This window comes from Camelus bactrianus, chromosome 11 (assembly GCF_048773025.1).
Source record: "Camelus bactrianus isolate YW-2024 breed Bactrian camel chromosome 11, ASM4877302v1, whole genome shotgun sequence".
Lineage (NCBI taxonomy): Eukaryota > Metazoa > Chordata > Mammalia > Artiodactyla > Camelidae > Camelus > Camelus bactrianus.
Window position 1 is genome coordinate 79,528,895 of NC_133549.1, and position 16,699 is coordinate 79,545,593.

General features: G+C 35.8%; 1 protein-coding gene across 4 annotated transcripts in view; it reads left to right on the forward strand.

The window, feature by feature from the left end:
- The window catches only part of MAPK8 (mitogen-activated protein kinase 8), an 89,252-nt gene that overhangs the window by 61,557 nt on the left and 10,996 nt on the right, over positions 1 to 16,699 (forward strand). For 3 of the 4 annotated variants that reach the window (XM_074374353.1, XM_074374355.1, XM_074374356.1), the window contains 3 exons: positions 4,881 to 4,939; positions 5,025 to 5,163; positions 13,169 to 13,334. In XM_074374353.1, the coding sequence (XP_074230454.1) occupies positions 4,881 to 4,939; positions 5,025 to 5,163; positions 13,169 to 13,334 (364 nt within the window). Of the gene's footprint in view, positions 1 to 4,880; positions 4,940 to 5,024; positions 5,164 to 13,168; positions 13,335 to 16,503; positions 16,576 to 16,699 lie in introns of all 4 variants that reach the window. The other variant, XM_074374354.1, reaches the window with a different exon arrangement.

Genomic DNA, 16,699 nt, shown 5'->3' on the forward strand with positions numbered 1-16,699 from the left:
AAAGGGATATCTACATTGTGAAATTTTTCTCAACTTTATTAAATTATGTCAGAAGAAAAATGGCTTCTGAAATTTAGATTGTATAAATTTCTGACGTTTAATTTGCAAAAGGATCTTTAAAGAGGGAGGTGTTTTAGAACTTTATTTAGGCTTGATCTCATCTTCTGCTTTTTGTTTTCTATTAAGCTGACATTTCCAAAAACTGAAGCCTTAGCACAGAGATGAAATTGTTCCCATTCTTTTTTTTTTTAACTTCTATTTTATTTTATTTTTTTAGCAGGGAGGCAATTAGGTTTATCTGTTTATTTTTAGAAGAGATACTGGGGATTGACCCATGATCTCGTGCATGCTAAGCACGTGCTCTAGTGCTTGAGCTAAACCCTCCCTCCCCCTTCCCCTTATTCTTCGACATTGGAACTGTTATTTAATACTATTGGATAAAGCAGTTTAGCAGAAACTTTAAAAAAATATTTAAGTGAAATTAGTAAAACGTTCCTAATACTATTTTCTAATGATTTTAAAGACTTCAACATATGACTTTCATCCCATTTACACTTTTTTAAACTTAAATTAAGCATACTTTTACTTTTATGATTATTTTAATGGATGATTTTTCCAAGTCAAGAGGAAACAAACTAGGAGTGAATTCTGAAAGGGACAGTTTTATGAAGTACTAAACCAAAAGCATCTGATTGGAGACGTTTTGTGGTGTTTGTCCAAGGGAGTTTATAAGATATGAAGAGCTCTGTACTTTCTGATTGCATATAACACAATTTACCACATTTTGAGAGCTAGTTATGTGCAAGCCTCCATGTATTGCAGTTGTTAGGTTGGCCCCTAAGGGGAAGCATTCATGGAAGTTAAGGATTAGACTACTCATTTGGGGAGATTACAGTATTACTTTGAAGACAGAATAAATACAGAAAGAGTTAAACATCAAATGTAATAAAGCAGTAAAAGTTAATTGTCAAATTATGGCAAATGGAAAAAAGTGCTGAGATTTAAGGAGAGAGAAGATTGCTCAATCAGTGATGGGGAAAGAAGGTGTGTCAGCCATTCTTGTTCTGCATGGGAACCAGGCTTGTTGCTTGTCAGGGTTTTGCTGGTGGCTCCTGCTCTGGAATAGAAGTGCTTGTGCCTTGTTTTGTGGCGATAATGGTGGCATTCCCTTGGTTTTATACTAGGGTGATGGCCAGTGACACCCTCCTCCTGAGCTTGGGCAAGTGACTTCAAAGAAAGATGATTCTGTCGCCTAAATAGAGGGCATGGAAAGCTTGTTTCACATGATTAACCCTCTAGTGTGGGTGTCGCAAATTCATCTAGGCAATACCCTTGGCACCTAGAAGAGTGCTGGCACAGAATAGGTGCTCAGAGCATACTTATTCAGTGAATTGTTCAGTGAATGAATGTGGAACTAGAGATAGGGAAAAGAAGAATGGTAATGGGATTTTTCCACTCCCTCATGGATGGATGTTTCTGTAATGTCTTGGCTGTTAAACAATTTCATGTTTTGCTCAAATCATCTCTTCGTTGGTCTAAACATCTCTGGTTTTTCCTATTCTCTCTTTTTTTAAAAATTCTGGTAAAATACACATAAGATAAAACTTACTGTCTACCATTTTTAAGTGTACAGTTCAGGGGTACTAAGTACATTCATATTGTACATTTTCCACTCTTTTCATAGACGGTTTTGAATTTCCTTTTCAACTTGGTCACTTATTTCTGAATGCACTTGGCTCTGTCACCTAGTACACAGTACTGCGTGTCTGACTGAATCCTCTGAGAGGGACTGAGGCATATCATCTCTTCTTAAGTGTGGACATTGTAATCCTGTTTGGAAATCAGGTCATCATCTGACTCACATTATCTCAGCAAGTTATTCTTTGTCACAGACCTACTAACAGGTCTTTCCCATTCATTTTGTTTGTTTTGTTTTGTTTTAGATAATAAGTATTAGTACTTTCTGTATCTTCCTATTCAGTTTCACATGTGAATTTTGGCTCCTCTTACTGGACTGTTGGGGATCGCTTTCTTCTTCTTTGTTCTGATTTTTCACTTGTTCGCTTCACTTAGTTTTGCTCAGGATGCCTGCATAATAGTTGGATTAATTCATTAGCAACTTTTGGGTATACCGCAAAAAAGTACATGTCTCACTATAACAGTTGCCCAGATCTCCTCAATTCCTCAACCTGTTCACAAGGATATTGTTACTAGTGACATTTTCAAAAATGCCTTTTTGAAATCTTTATTATATCTGGTTGCATTTCCCTGATCTACTGCTGCTATTCTTTGTTGTTATTGTTTTGTTGTTATTTTTATTCACAGAAGTAATAAACAAATAAAATTTTACATGTTTCTAGTAATTTTTACTTCTTTCAAAGTAGTCATATACCACCCACTTAATCAGTCCTTGACTTTTGTTGATGTAAGTCTATGATTGATGTAATTTTCTTGATTACATAATTAATGTAATTGCTGAAGCTGTCCATTTTAATCTTTTTTAATAACAGCTTTATTGAGATACAATTCACATACCATACAACTAACCTGTTTAATGTGTAGAGTTCAGTGGTTTTTAGTATATTCACTGATATGTGTGACTGTCACCACAGTCAGTTCTAGAACATTTCCATCACCTCAAAGGAAGCCCCATTCCTTTAGCTCTCATTCCCCCATCTCCCATCCCCCTCAGCTCTAAGCAACCACTCATCACCTTTCTGTGTCTAAATGGCTTTCATCTTTAACACCTCTCTTCTACTCTGGGATTTCCCAGATGTTAATGAGAACGGTTTTAGTATTTCTCCAAGTGTCCAGGTATATGTATTCAGTTCATCTGGTTAGAAGACAGGAATTCATTTCAAGCAACTAAATATTTATTATCACTTCCTCTGTCTTAAACAAATTTGTTTAAAACCTCTCTGATCTGAAAATTATTTTTCCGAATTTATTCACTGAACAAATACCTGAATGCCTCTAAAGCAAAGCTTTATGCTTAAATCAGTAACCTAGATTCTGCCCACATGAAGTGTATACCTAGAAAAGCATTCCCATTTCTAAGTATAATTGTCAAAAGACATTTCAGAAATGTGTGTCAGATATTTTCCTATATGCTGGAATTGTAAAGGGGAATAAGACACAATTCTTTCTAACAAGGGTTTTGGTGTGGTTGGGATGAGGCTGTTGTGAAAGTGAAACTATGCTATAGTGTGTTAAATGCCATAATAACACATAAGATATTGTGGGGACAAAGTAGAATATTCAGCTCTGTCGAGGACTAGGGGGTTGTCAGACTCTCCAAAGAGGCCTGTCTTGAAGTTTTAGTAGTTAGAGTTTAGTAGGTAAATAACAAACATAGGGAATAGTATGTTTAAAGGCCTTTGTGGTTTTTTTTTTTTTTTAACGATATTCTTTAAACTGATTTAGTATGGATAAAGTATCAAGTTTAGTAGAGGGCTCAGCAGGAGATGAAGTGGGTTGCTGTCCTGTCGTGGAGGGCTTTGAATGTACTGCAAGAGGGGGTTGTAATTTTTGTTGTTATTAGAATCAAGTTTTTGAGAAGGTGAGTAATACTATCAGGTCTTTTCATTACCGTATATTATAGGCAGTAAAATGGTAGCTGGATTTGCAGAAAATCGTTGTTAGGGAACTAAGTGTTAGAAGTTATTATAGCGTGAACAGCCTAGATGAAATGTTAGAATCCTCAACGTGTATAGTAGCACAGGGAGTGAAAAGAAGAGGCTGAAATTCAAACTGCCAGTAAAGTGGGCAACATCCTTTTAAATATTTATTACGGTGCAAATATTGAAAAAATGTCAAAAAAGACTTTGAACCTTCTATTGTAAAAGAAAAGGCACTCTGGAAAAGTAAGGGATTTGGGTAGGAATGATAATGAGTTCAATTTTATATTATTTTGTGAGAGATCATGTGAAGTATCAAGGAAAATCTAAGACTCATAAGCTAAAAAAGGACTTTTAATGCCTACTTACAAGTTACCCACGTAGAGATGTTTGGAGAAAAAAACATACATAGTATCACCCAGGAACAGGATACAGATAGAGAAAGGAGGAGGATTAAGACAGAATAGTAGGAAAGAGCACATGCCTGTGGATGAACTAGTGGAATAGACTGGAAATGAGGAAAACTGGGGAAGTGCAGTATTAATGAAAAACCAGCAGGCAAAAGGGCTGAGATTATTTAGAAATACTGAGTTGGATAAGAGCTGGCAGAAGGTATTTCAGATTTGCTTACAAATTATAGAGGATTATATAATGTAGGTCCTTGATAATTGAGTGTTCATAAATGGAATAGATTTTGTGAGGCTCTTCTGTTGATATAGTTTGTGTGTGTGTGTGTGTGTGTGTGTGTGTGTGCCTGTGTGTGTTTTAAGACTATTTTTTAAAAAGCAGTTTTAGGTTCACAGCAGAACTGAGAGGATATCCCATGTACCCTCTGCCCCCATACATGTATAGCTTCTTCATTACTGACATCTCCAACAGAGTGGTACATTTGTTATAGTCAGGGAACCTACATTAACACGTCCATGTCACCAAAATCCGTAATTTACATTAGGTTTCACTCTTGAGGTTTTACATTCTTGGGTTTAGACAAATGTATAGTGACATATTTCTACCATTATAGTATCATTCAGAGTACTTTCACTGCCCTAAAGATCCTCTGTGCTCTGCTTCCCTCCCTGCCCCCAACCCCTGGCCATAAAGTTGTAATATATAAAATAAAAAAGATTGCTTGAGCTTAGAACATAAGACTAGAAAATTTTTACACTGAGGGTAGTTTTTTTTTCTTAATCTATGTATTTGCAGCTCCTCTAAAAAAATTATTAAGCAATTTCTGATTTTTTTATTTCTCTGCTTTTACCACAGATAATTGGCCTGTTGAATGTTTTTACACCACAGAAGTCCCTAGAAGAATTTCAAGATGTGTAAGTGTGACAGTTAAAATTTTGTTAGTATATTACTCTCTGATTGTTACTGTGTACTTCAGCTGTCCTCTTTTTTCCCATGAAGTTACATAGTCATGGAGCTCATGGATGCAAATCTTTGTCAAGTGATTCAAATGGAACTAGATCATGAAAGAATGTCCTACCTTCTTTACCAGATGCTGTGTGGAATCAAGCACCTTCACTCTGCTGGAATTATTCATCGGGTTAGTAGAAAAAATTATCATATTCTCTTTTTGATCATTGAAGTGAAATTCATGTAAATGTAAAATTATTCATCTTAAAGTGTTCAATTCAATGATATTTAGTGTATTCACAACATTGTGCAACCACCACTAATAGCAAATTTCAAAATATATTTATTGCCCCAAAAGAAAACCTCCTACCCATCGAGCAGTCACTCCTCGTATCCCTCTCACCCCAGCCCCTGGCATCATACCAGTCTGCTTTCTGTGTCCATGGATTTGCCTCTCCTGGTTATTTCAATATAAGTGGAATCATATAATATATGACCTTTTCTGTCTGATTTCTTTAAGAGCATAGTGTTTTCAAGTTTATCCATGCTGAAGCATGTATTAATAGTTCATTGCTTTTTATGACTGATTAATACTCTTTTGTATGTATTTGCCACATTTTCTTTATCCATTCATCCATTTATGGACATATGGGTTATTTCCACCTTTTAGCTTTTGTGGATAGTGCTGTTATGAACATTTGTTTAAATTCCTACTTTCAGTTCTTTTGAGTATCTACCTAGGAATGGAATTGCTGGCTCGTATTTAACTTTCTGAGGAACCACCAAATTGTCTTCTACAATGTCTACACCATTTTACATTCCTACCAACAATGCACAAAAAGTTCCAATTTCCTCAAATCTTTGCTAATACTTACTGTCTTTTTTCATTCTAGCCATCCTAGTTGAATATGAAGTAGTATCTTGTGGTTTTTTGACTTGCATTTCTCTAATAACATTAAGTATCTTTTCATGTTTGTTGGCCATTTATATATCTTCTTGGGGAAAATGTCTATTCAAGCCCTTGGCCCCATTTTTTAATTTGTTGTTTGTCTTTTTGTTGTTGAGTTCTTTGTATATTCTGGATAACTAGATCTTAATCAGATATGTAATTTGTAAATGTTTTCTCCTATTTTATATGTTGTTTTTTCAGTTTCTTGATCTCTTTTGATGCAAAAATGCTTTTAATTTTTATGAAAATCAGTTTATTTTTTCTTTGATTGCATGTGCTTTTAATGTCATATGTAAGAATCCATTGTCAAATCCAAGGTCATTAAGATTTATCCTTAGTTTTTCTTCTAAGAGGTTTATAGTTTTATCTCTTAAGTGTAGGTCTTTGACCCACTTTGAATTAATTTTTGTGTATGGTGTGAAATAAGGTGCCAACTTCATTCTTTTGTTTATAGAAATCCAGTTGTCCCAGCACCATTTATTAAAGAGACAGTTGTTTTCTAATTGAATGCTCTTGGCACCCCTGTTGAAATTCAGTTGGCCATAGACATGTGGTTTTACCTCTAGACTCTTAGTTCCCTATTCCATTGGCCTTTGTGTCCATGCTTATATCAGTACCACATTATTTTGATTACTATAGCTTTGTAGTAAATTTTGAAATGGGGAAATGTGAGTCCACCACTTTAGTCTTTCTCAATATCATTTTGACTACTCAGAGCCCTTTGTGATTCCATATGAGTTTGAGTATTAGCTTTTCCATTTCTGAAGAAAAGGCCACTGGAATTTTTAATAAGAATTTTGTTGACTCTGTAGATTGCTTGGGTAGTTTTGCCATGTTAACTATATTTAGTATCCCAACTAATGAACACAGGATGTCTCTCCATTTACATAGGTTGTATGAGTCTGTTTGGGTGTCATAACAAAATACCACAGACTGGGTGTCTTAAACAACATAAATTTATTTTCTCACAGTTTTGGAGGTTAGAGGTCCAGGATCGAGGTGCCTGTAAATTCAGTTTCTGCTGAGAAGACCTCTCTTCCTGGATTGGAGATAGCTGCCTTCTTGCTGTGTCCTCACATGCCCTTTCCTCTGTGCATGCAGGGAGAGAGTGAGTTCTGGTGTCTCTCTTTTTGTAAGGGCACCAGTTCTTTTGTATTGGAGCCCCACCCTTATGACCTCATTTAACCTTAATTATCTCCATAAGGACCCTGTTTCCAAATACAGTCACATTAGGGGGTTGGGGCTTCAACATTTGCTCTGGGGTGTGGGCTAGGGGTACACAGTGCAGTCTACAACAGATCTTTAGTTTCTTTCAGCAATGTTTTGTAGTGTTTAGTGTGTACGTCTTTTCACCTCCTTAGTTAAAATCTTCTCCTAGGTATTTTGTTCTTTTGGAAGGTATTATAAGTGGAATTGTTTTCTTAATTTCCTTTTCAGATTGTTCGTTTCTGTTATATAGAAACAGAACAGATTTTTGTGTGTTGATCTCATATCCTGCACCTCTGCTCAGTTTATCCTATTAGGGTTGTTTTTTTGTTTTTTTTTTTCCCTACAGTTTTCTCTATATATGATTACATCATCTGCACAATAGTTTTATTTCTTCCTTTCCAATTTGGGTGCCTTTTGTTGTTGCTTTGGTTTTTTGGGGGTTTTTTTGTTTGTTTGTTTTTTGCCTAGTTTTTCTGGCTAGAACTTGAAGTAAAATGTTGAATAAAAGTGGCAAAGGTGAGCATCTTTGTTTTATTCTTAATCTTAAGGGAAAGGCTTTCAGTTTTCACCATTAAGTATGATATTACCTATGGGGTTTCATTTTAAATGCTCTTTATCTGTTTGAGTAAGTTCCCTTTTGCATTGGAGTTAATCACATTGTACAGTTAGAGGGCACAAACCCCACAAGACTACCCTCACTTCAGACTAGCTGGCTGCAAATTTGGGGTCCCCACAACCACTCTCAGATTCAGTGATCACTAGAATGATTCACAGAACTCCAAAAAGCACTACACTTAAAAGTTTTTTTAAGCAGAAGGATACAAATTAAAACCAACTGAAGAAGGAGGTGCTTAGGGCAGAATGTGGGAGACATCATGGAGATTTCAGTCATTAATCCTTTTTCTCCCAGCCACAAAGTATGAAAATGCATGCAGAGTATTGCCAACAAGGAAAGCTCACTCCAGAGTTTTCCTTGCTGCTCAATCACATGCTGCCTCCCTTAGTCTCCAACCCTCCCTAAGGTTCACGCTAATACCTTTAGTCTCCTATTTCTCCAGAAGTTGGAACTAACATGTGTCCTAAAGCCCCAGTCATAAATCACATTGTTAGACTGTCCTGTGACAAAAACCCCCTGGCAAATAAAGTCACTGCTGTCAGTCAGGACATTCCACTGGCTTAGAGATCAGCTGTAGCTGAGGGCAAATACCATACCTCTCTTTACATAGGATTAATTTTTCACCACATACGTTCTATACCTGGTTTAAGAGTTTTTATCTTGAAAAGGTGTTGGATTTGTCAGATGCATTTCTGCATCAGTTGAGGTGATCATATATTTGTTTTTCCTTGGTTCAATTAATGTAGTACATTACATTGGTTAATTTTTGTGTATTGAGCCTCCCTTGCATTCCTGGGGTGAGTCCTGCTAGGTCATAGTGTGTAATTTGATATGCTGTTGGAATTGTTTTGCTCCTATTTTGTTGCAGATTTTTTGCATCTGTGTTCATATGTGATATTGGCCTATGTGATTAGGCCCTGAATCTTATCTCTGCAAGGAATACTCTCTTTTCTCTGTGATACCTTCTCCACCCTGTGGAGAGTCTTTTCTACCAGCCTTCTTGAATATGTATCAAGTGAGTATTGGAAATGTGTTCTCATTGAGGGCTGCACAGCTTTTTCAGCTTCCTATCTGTAAAAGATTGGGGGCCCTAGTGTCATTTAAGGCAGTCCTTAACCTGGACACTACTGACATTTCGGATGAATAATTCTTTCTTTTGAGGCACTTTCCTATACATTATAGAATGTTTGGCAGCATTCCTGGCCTCTACCCACTAGAAGCCAGTAGTACTCCCCAATTATGACAACCAAACATTTCTTTAGACATTACCAGATATCCTCTGGGAACAAAACTGCCCTGGTTTAAGAACCATTGTTTTAAGGCTAGAATTTTTTTTTTAATAGTACAACTCTCTTAGAAACTTAGGAGGCTTCTTACCTTTTTCATTACAGTTCTTTTCAGAGCACATCTGTTAGCTCACTGCCTCTATAGATTCTTGGACTCCATGTCTACCTTTATGGTTTTTTAAGCCTCTGTTGGCAAGTCTGAAATATTTTCATCAGCTTAAAGAGTTTACAGGTCTTTTTACCTCAAAGGCTTTCAGAATTGCCGTGTGAAAATAATGCATTAAAAACAAATCCAAGATATCAGTGACTTAAAACATTTATTGCTTGCTTAGGGGTCTGCAGTTTGGCTGTGTGGCACTGCTGCAGGTCACAGAGTCAGTTTCAGGGTTTGATTCATGTTCAGGTTTCAGCATCCAGGCTGAAGGAGTGCCTTCCTGAGGCACATCCTTTTCTCACAGTGAAAGAAGGGCAAGAGCCATGCTAACTCAATCAGGCACATGTAAAACTTCTCTTCAGATTTTGTGAACACCACATTCCCTCACATTCCATTGGCCAAAATTAGTCTAGGCCCATCAATAAGGTGAAGAAGTATATAAGTTGGGAAGAGGAGATATTTGCTGAACAATCCACCATTTTTTTTTTTAAAAGATCTAGTAACATTTAACTTCTCCAGAATGGCAAAGCCCTGAAATTCTGGATTCTCTGTTCCTTTTATTTCTTCTTGTAGAGTGGCCAATTCTTTTTAAATGTTTTAATTTTTATTTTATTTTTTAATCTGTGTACTGGCTTATTTAAGTGATTTACTTTCCAGTTGTGATTGTCTCTTTCTTGTGGATTCTTGCTTCTTTTCTATTTGGAGATGACTTTTCAATATTTCTTTTAGGATTAGTTTAGTAGTGCTGTATTCTTAGTTTTTGTTTGTTCAAGAAATTCTATATCTCTCCTTCTATTCTCAATGATAATCTTGCTGGGTAGAGTATCCTAGGTTGCAGGTTTTTCCTTTTAGGACTTTGAATATATCTTGTAAAGTGGCCACTTCTTTGATATGCACCCAGTAGCCACCTACACACACTATTAAAGTTTTGCTTTTCAATCTCTTCTTCTAGAGCAGGGGTCAGCAAACTTTTTCTGTAAAGGTAAGGCCAGATAGTATATATCCTAGGTTTTGCTGATGGTAAGCTGCAGTCTCTGTTATAGCTTCTCAACTTTATGACAGTAACACAAAAATAGCCATAGGCAGTAGGTAATGAGTGAGTGTGACTGTGTTGCAATCAAACTTTCTTCACAAAAACAAGCAGGCATTAATTTGCCAACCCCTGTTCTAGAGCTTCTGGTTATTGTAGATGACAGTGTCATGAATGTAATGAATGTATTGCTATTCTATAACCTGGATCACCTTTCCAACCTTTGAACTGCTACTCAGCTGCTAAGCTATGATCCTTCGTTTATAATTGTAATACCCCACTCCTGGTATCAATTTCAGTGTCAGAATAATATAAAGGAAGACATTCTTCTGTGTCTCCTTTATTCTCACACTAATGCCATAATGCTTCTGACACCATATGTGTGATAGTTTTTCGCACACCAAACAGTTCTCAGATTCTCTGGACACCAGCTGGGTATCTTATCATTTTACTCAATTCTGACACTATCTACCTGGAGATAGCATTAGATGCTGCAGGTTAAAGGCTCAGTCCCACAAGGCTGCCCCCACTTCAGATTCCAGTCACAATCCCAGGTTGTTACCAATGCTCCTGGTCTACTGTCTGTAATTTGGAGGTTCCCACAACTGCCTCCTCATGTTTAGTTAATTTGCTAGGGTGGCTAACGGAACTCAGGAAAACATCTACTTACTAGATTACTGGTTTATTACAAAGGGCCTAACTCAGGAATAGCCATATGGAGGGATGCATAAGGCAAAGTATGTAGGAACGTGCATGGAGCTTCCAAGCCGTCTCTGGGTACATCACTCTCCCAGCCACCTCCATGTGTTTCTCTCTATTTGTTTACCAGAAGTTCTCTGTACCAGTCCTTTGGGGTTTTTATGGAGGCTTCAATTACATAGGCTTGATTGATTAAATATTGGGCCATTGGTGATTGAATTCTATTTCTAGCCCCTTTTCCCTCCCAGGAGGTCTGTGGGGTGGGGCTGAAAGAGCCAACCCTCTAATTACTTTGTTGGTTCCCGGGAAGCCAGTCTCATCCTTTCACACTTTCCAGAAGACACCCCATTAACATAAACTCTGGTGTAGTTGAAAGGTACTTCTTATGCACTCCTTTCACCTTTATTGCTCTTGTCACTTGGAAAATTCCAAGAGTTCTAAGGCCTCTGTGCCACTAATTGGGACAAAGACCATATCTATTTTTCTGATTATAAATTACAGTATCACAAGTAGGCCAAGGTAACAAACACTGAATTCTCAATGACTTAACACAACTAAGATCTCTTTCCCACACTGCATGTCCAGCACAGGTCTTGGTGAGGTGAAGACTGCTTTACACAGATGCTCAGCAATTCACTATCTAGAATATTACTCATCACCAGAGCAGGGCAAGAAACAAAAAGATGTTATGCACTGGCCCTTCTGTTCCTTGTTCCCACTCACATTCATTGACTAGAATTAATCACAATTGGGCTGGAAAAATGTGGGAGCAAAGGTGAAATATTGAGTTAGTCCACTACCTCTGCCACACACATTCACACAAGTTCAGTTCTTCTTCACAAATATGGATAGCAGTGCTACTAGCATCTGTAGAGAGATACATGTTGATATGCAAGAATGGATCTCAGATGACACTCTTTGAGGCATTTTTTTGAGTTTCTTTTTCTTAACAAAAAATACTTGTTTTTTAAAAATTGTGTTTTGTTCTTAATTTTTTCAGAATAAAAGTGTTTAAGGTTGGAACCTTATTCCTAGACTAGAATGCAGTAGTATGAAGAGCCATTAATCATTAACCAACATGGTAGACATTGAAGTAGTATCAAAGTTTGTAATACTTTTTTTTGAATGTGCAGTGTTACTTTGCTGAGACATTATATGTTGGAAACAGTGGCAACATATTTACAGGATAGCAATAATGAAAATTTTCATCTTACTTCAATAAGCCTATTGATACCTATTTTTAATTTGATAAAACATTTAGAGGACACATCTTCTAAACCCATCCATGATTGCCTATCAGAATATGTTACAGACAACATACATGCCCTTCTGGATTATAGACATTACAAAAGTAACCATTATCTTTCAGGTCTGCTTTCTTTTCCGTTGTATTAGTCATTGGTATTCAATGTATGTGGGTGTACGCTTGCTTTCTTTGGCCTCTTAGTTCATAATAGGATTTATGGAAGCTAACAGGCAAGATTGGTTGAACTTGAAGCCATGAGTGTTTATGCTGCTGCCTTTTAATGATCATAGCACAGAATTCCTTAATTAATTAATTCAGTGTATTGGAATCAGGTGGGAAATTCTTCACAAAGACATTGTAGTATCAATAGCAAGTAATTTTATGGATAGTGGCACCAAGACAATGGTGTCCTAACTCTAAGGTCAGTCAAAAATTTTATGAACAAATTTGTATGACTTTGGGTGGCAAATCAGTGATGGAAAGACTGATAATGACTATTTCAGTCCTTTAGAGTTGAACATCTACCGATTCGAAAGGTCAAATGACATTTGCTTTGGTTGACATAGAATGGCCCATTGTTGATGTATAATATCTGTATAAAGCTTATTGTGACTTTAAAATGAGATTTTTTAAAAGTTGGTAATTTAGTATACAAACGAATATAAATGCTAACTTAAGATTCTTTCTTTTACCATAGTAGTTCTTATGTGAGCTTTGAGATGCCTTTCCTAATCACTTTTACTCTACTTAATTTCTACCTAATCATAATTTCTAGCAAATAAAACATTGCTAACTTCTTTAAGAACTGTATGTATTCATAAATTTAAAATGCCATCAAGCTCATTTCTCAAATTTGCCTGTTATAATGAATCTGTGCAGTGATAATAATTACAGTGAGAAAAATGAACAATTAACGTGAATTGTTTTACAAGTGATCTTATAACTTGTGGACTGCAAAGTATTTGTTTATATCATAGCAGTAATTTTTTTATTTTTATTTTTGAAGGACTTAAAGCCCAGTAATATAGTAGTAAAATCAGACTGCACTTTGAAGATTCTTGACTTTGGACTGGCCAGGACTGCAGGAACTAGTTTTATGATGACACCTTACGTAGTGACTCGCTACTACAGAGCACCTGAGGTCATCCTAGGGATGGGCTACAAAGAAAACGGTCAGCAAACGCTATTTCCTTGAATAATGTTCTGGTTTATTTGCTTCTGTTTTTCAGATTTCTTATGTAAATACTTAAAATGAAGTGCATAGTTTTAAATGTGTATCGCTGTTAGAAACGTTTATCAACTGAAACTACAAGTAACTACAAATTCTGTCATAAATGTTTGAAAAAACTTGGGGGCCCCTGTTTATTTAAACACAAATACATAACCATCAACACTACCATTGGATGAAGAATTTGTTGCCATGGCCCCTGTAACAGAACATATGCCATTTGCTTGCCTGTAACTTGAAAATGAGCATTCTAACATGGGCTCAAGGAAGTATACAGTGGACCAATAGTTTACCTTCAGTAATCTTAGTTTGCGTTAGTGATATTTGCACACATTTCCAACCCCATGACACAAAAGTTAATAGCAGTAGCGCTCAGTGCAAACTTTGAGAGTTACAACAAGGCCATTCTGCAAAGCTGATGGATAACTGATGTAAAGAGACCTTTCGGAGGGTCACTTTCACTGTTTCATCAAAGCCCTTATGTCCAGCCTTAAAGAAGTGGCATAAATATGTGTGAATATAGTCAGTTATATATATCAGCACTAGAATCAAGGTTGAAGGAAGTTATTAGGCATGTAGTTCATGAATTTTAAAAAATTGTATACATATACATACATATATTTATACTTAAGAAATTTTGTTGAATCTCAGTCATTTAGGAGATGAATAAGTTTATACAGGATTTTATTGACTTAAACCATAACTTTTTTAATATGGTAATTTAATCTGAAACATTTCCTGAAATAGGACCTAGACATTTTTGCTAGGAAGGAGTCCGAAACAGCAGTTCACTTCGAATCAGGAAACTGTATCAAGTCAGTCTTCTGGGTTCTTTTTTATAAAAGATAACATTGAACTCAGGACTATAGCTTAATTTCTTTTTCTGAGCTAATTAAAAACAAACACTTTAAACATTTACTATAATTCTTTTGTTCTGAAATAGACTGTTTCTTACTCTTTTCCTAAAGTTGTTTATACCATATAGAATTCAGCATGTTAGGTTTAGTATTAGACTTTTTTTTTTTTTTTTGAGAATTGGTACTTCCAGTGACCAGCATGAAGATTACTTCTGCATTTGCTGTAAAACCATTGATTGTCACAGATAATGTGTAATGTGTCACTCGGTCCTATAATTGTGATCTTGGGAGCCTCCTACCAAAAATTAGCACCAAGAAAAACTATCATATAAAAAATTGACATAAAAATTGACATACTTTCCTTTCTTAGATAAGAATTATATAGATCACTTTATTGCCTTTTTTTGCCCCCAGGAAACTGAGTCAAATGTAATGCTTAATTATGTAACTGCATTAGCCAGCAGGGTTAAACATAAGACCTTCCTCCTTTTGGGGACACTTCCCATCCACCCCCACCTGTTCTAACAACGTTGTTTTATATGGCTTTTATTGCAAGCTACCCCAATGCTTTTTGGAAAGTGTAAGATAACAGAATATATTTAAACTGCCCAATAGACTAAGCAGTTAGGCCCTGTAAAGCTAGTTTTACATATAAATCAGGCTTATTGTTTTCTGAGGAAAGGCTTTACTAACCCACACAGTATCTTCTCTCATGCTTGCAGCTTTTGAAATCTGTTTTAAAATGTTTTTCTTAAGATTACCTGCATAAGTTGTGTTCTGAATATTTAACTAAATCTTGCTATTCTCTATAAAATCCATAGGGAAAAATTATTGTCATAGATTTTTGCCAAAAATGAAAACCCTGGAAAAGGTTTTTCTCTGAACTGGTTTATGAATACTAGTTTTTCCTCTAAAATTTTATCCTTGAAAGTTGAATCATGCTGTAAATGTAAAAAGATTCTAATGTATTTTAATGTGAAATTTTAGAGAAACCTTAGTTCCATAGGATTTCCAAAATTTGTCCCAACTTAACTCCTAAAATTCTGTAATGAACTAGCCGTCTCCTTATGAGTGTACTAGAAAGTACAGACTTTTAAGTGCCTGAGTTCTGCAGCATGGGTAAAGGGTATATCTCTAACATCCTTCCTAACATTTTGCTATTCAAGAATTGGAGCCTTCAGACTTCAAAAACAAATGCAGGTTTCTGAAGCTTTCCTTTCACGTTGCTCCTTTTCCCTTTCTTATATTAAATTACAGGCATCTACTTTTTATCCGACTTTGAAACCGAAAGATAGAAAATGTCAGAGTATTTGTTAGTTTTAGTGAAACAGGTGGAGGTCCTCAAATTGCCCATTTCTGTGTCTAGCAGATTCTTTTCAGCATTGATTAGAGCTCTCATTTAAAGTTGACAAGGGCCAATAAATCCACCAGGAGACTGTAGATAATAAATCTGTGGGAACTTTCATACTGTATTCAGCCAAAACTAACTTCTTAAGTCAAAATAGTTTGGATTTATGGGTTTAAAAAACTTAAGGCGAAAAACATATGAAATACATTTTTTACTAAGTTTCCTTAATTGATTATTTGTTCATTCTTTGCGTGCTTTCCTTTGGGAACAGTAGAGTAAATGCAGCATAGTGTTGCCAAAAAGACAGATAACTTTCAATTCAGAATAAACTTAGCACTTCTCAATGCAGATTTATGAAATCCAACTTGAAAATTTCTGAAGAGTTTTAACTTTTTAACTATAGTCATTCATAGAAACATTCTTTCTGTTAAACCTTTTGATATACTCGATTATTTCTGCTCATGCTTTTTTCTTTCATTTGACTTAAAGAGAGAGTATAATGCACAGTTGAACTTCAAAATAGTATCAAGATTTTATTTTTAAAATTTTGCTACTTCATGTGCATTTTCAGCCTAATTTACAAGATGTGTGTTTGGTTCTTTCTTATATTTTGTAAACAAATTCTCAGGGACAAGATACATAGGTTTTTTTTAATTATGGGATTTCTGTGCATAGCTCTCACTTTAAAATTAAATATGTAGTTAAAAGGCCACACTTCACATTTGCTTTTGTGAATCAAAGCCTTTTGAAAAATACTTTGTGTTTTAAATTATTCCATTAGCTAAAATTAAGATCACTTTTCTTTTTGTGATGTTTTGCCGTTTTTATATAATGCAGTCATATTATGCTTCTTTGATTTTAACAACCTTTTGCTTTGCTTTTCCTTCTTTTGTGCTGCAAACATATAGTGGATTTATGGTCTGTGGGGTGCATTATGGGAGAAATGGTTTGCCACAAAATCCTCTTTCCAGGAAGGGACTGTATCCTTGTGCTGCTGCAGCAGTTTAATTAGTCAGGTGAACTCCCAGTATGTTCTCTAATGAAAATGAATAGAGTGCACATTCATACAGGTGGGGTTTTTTAAACAGACGTAAAGTTTGTGGC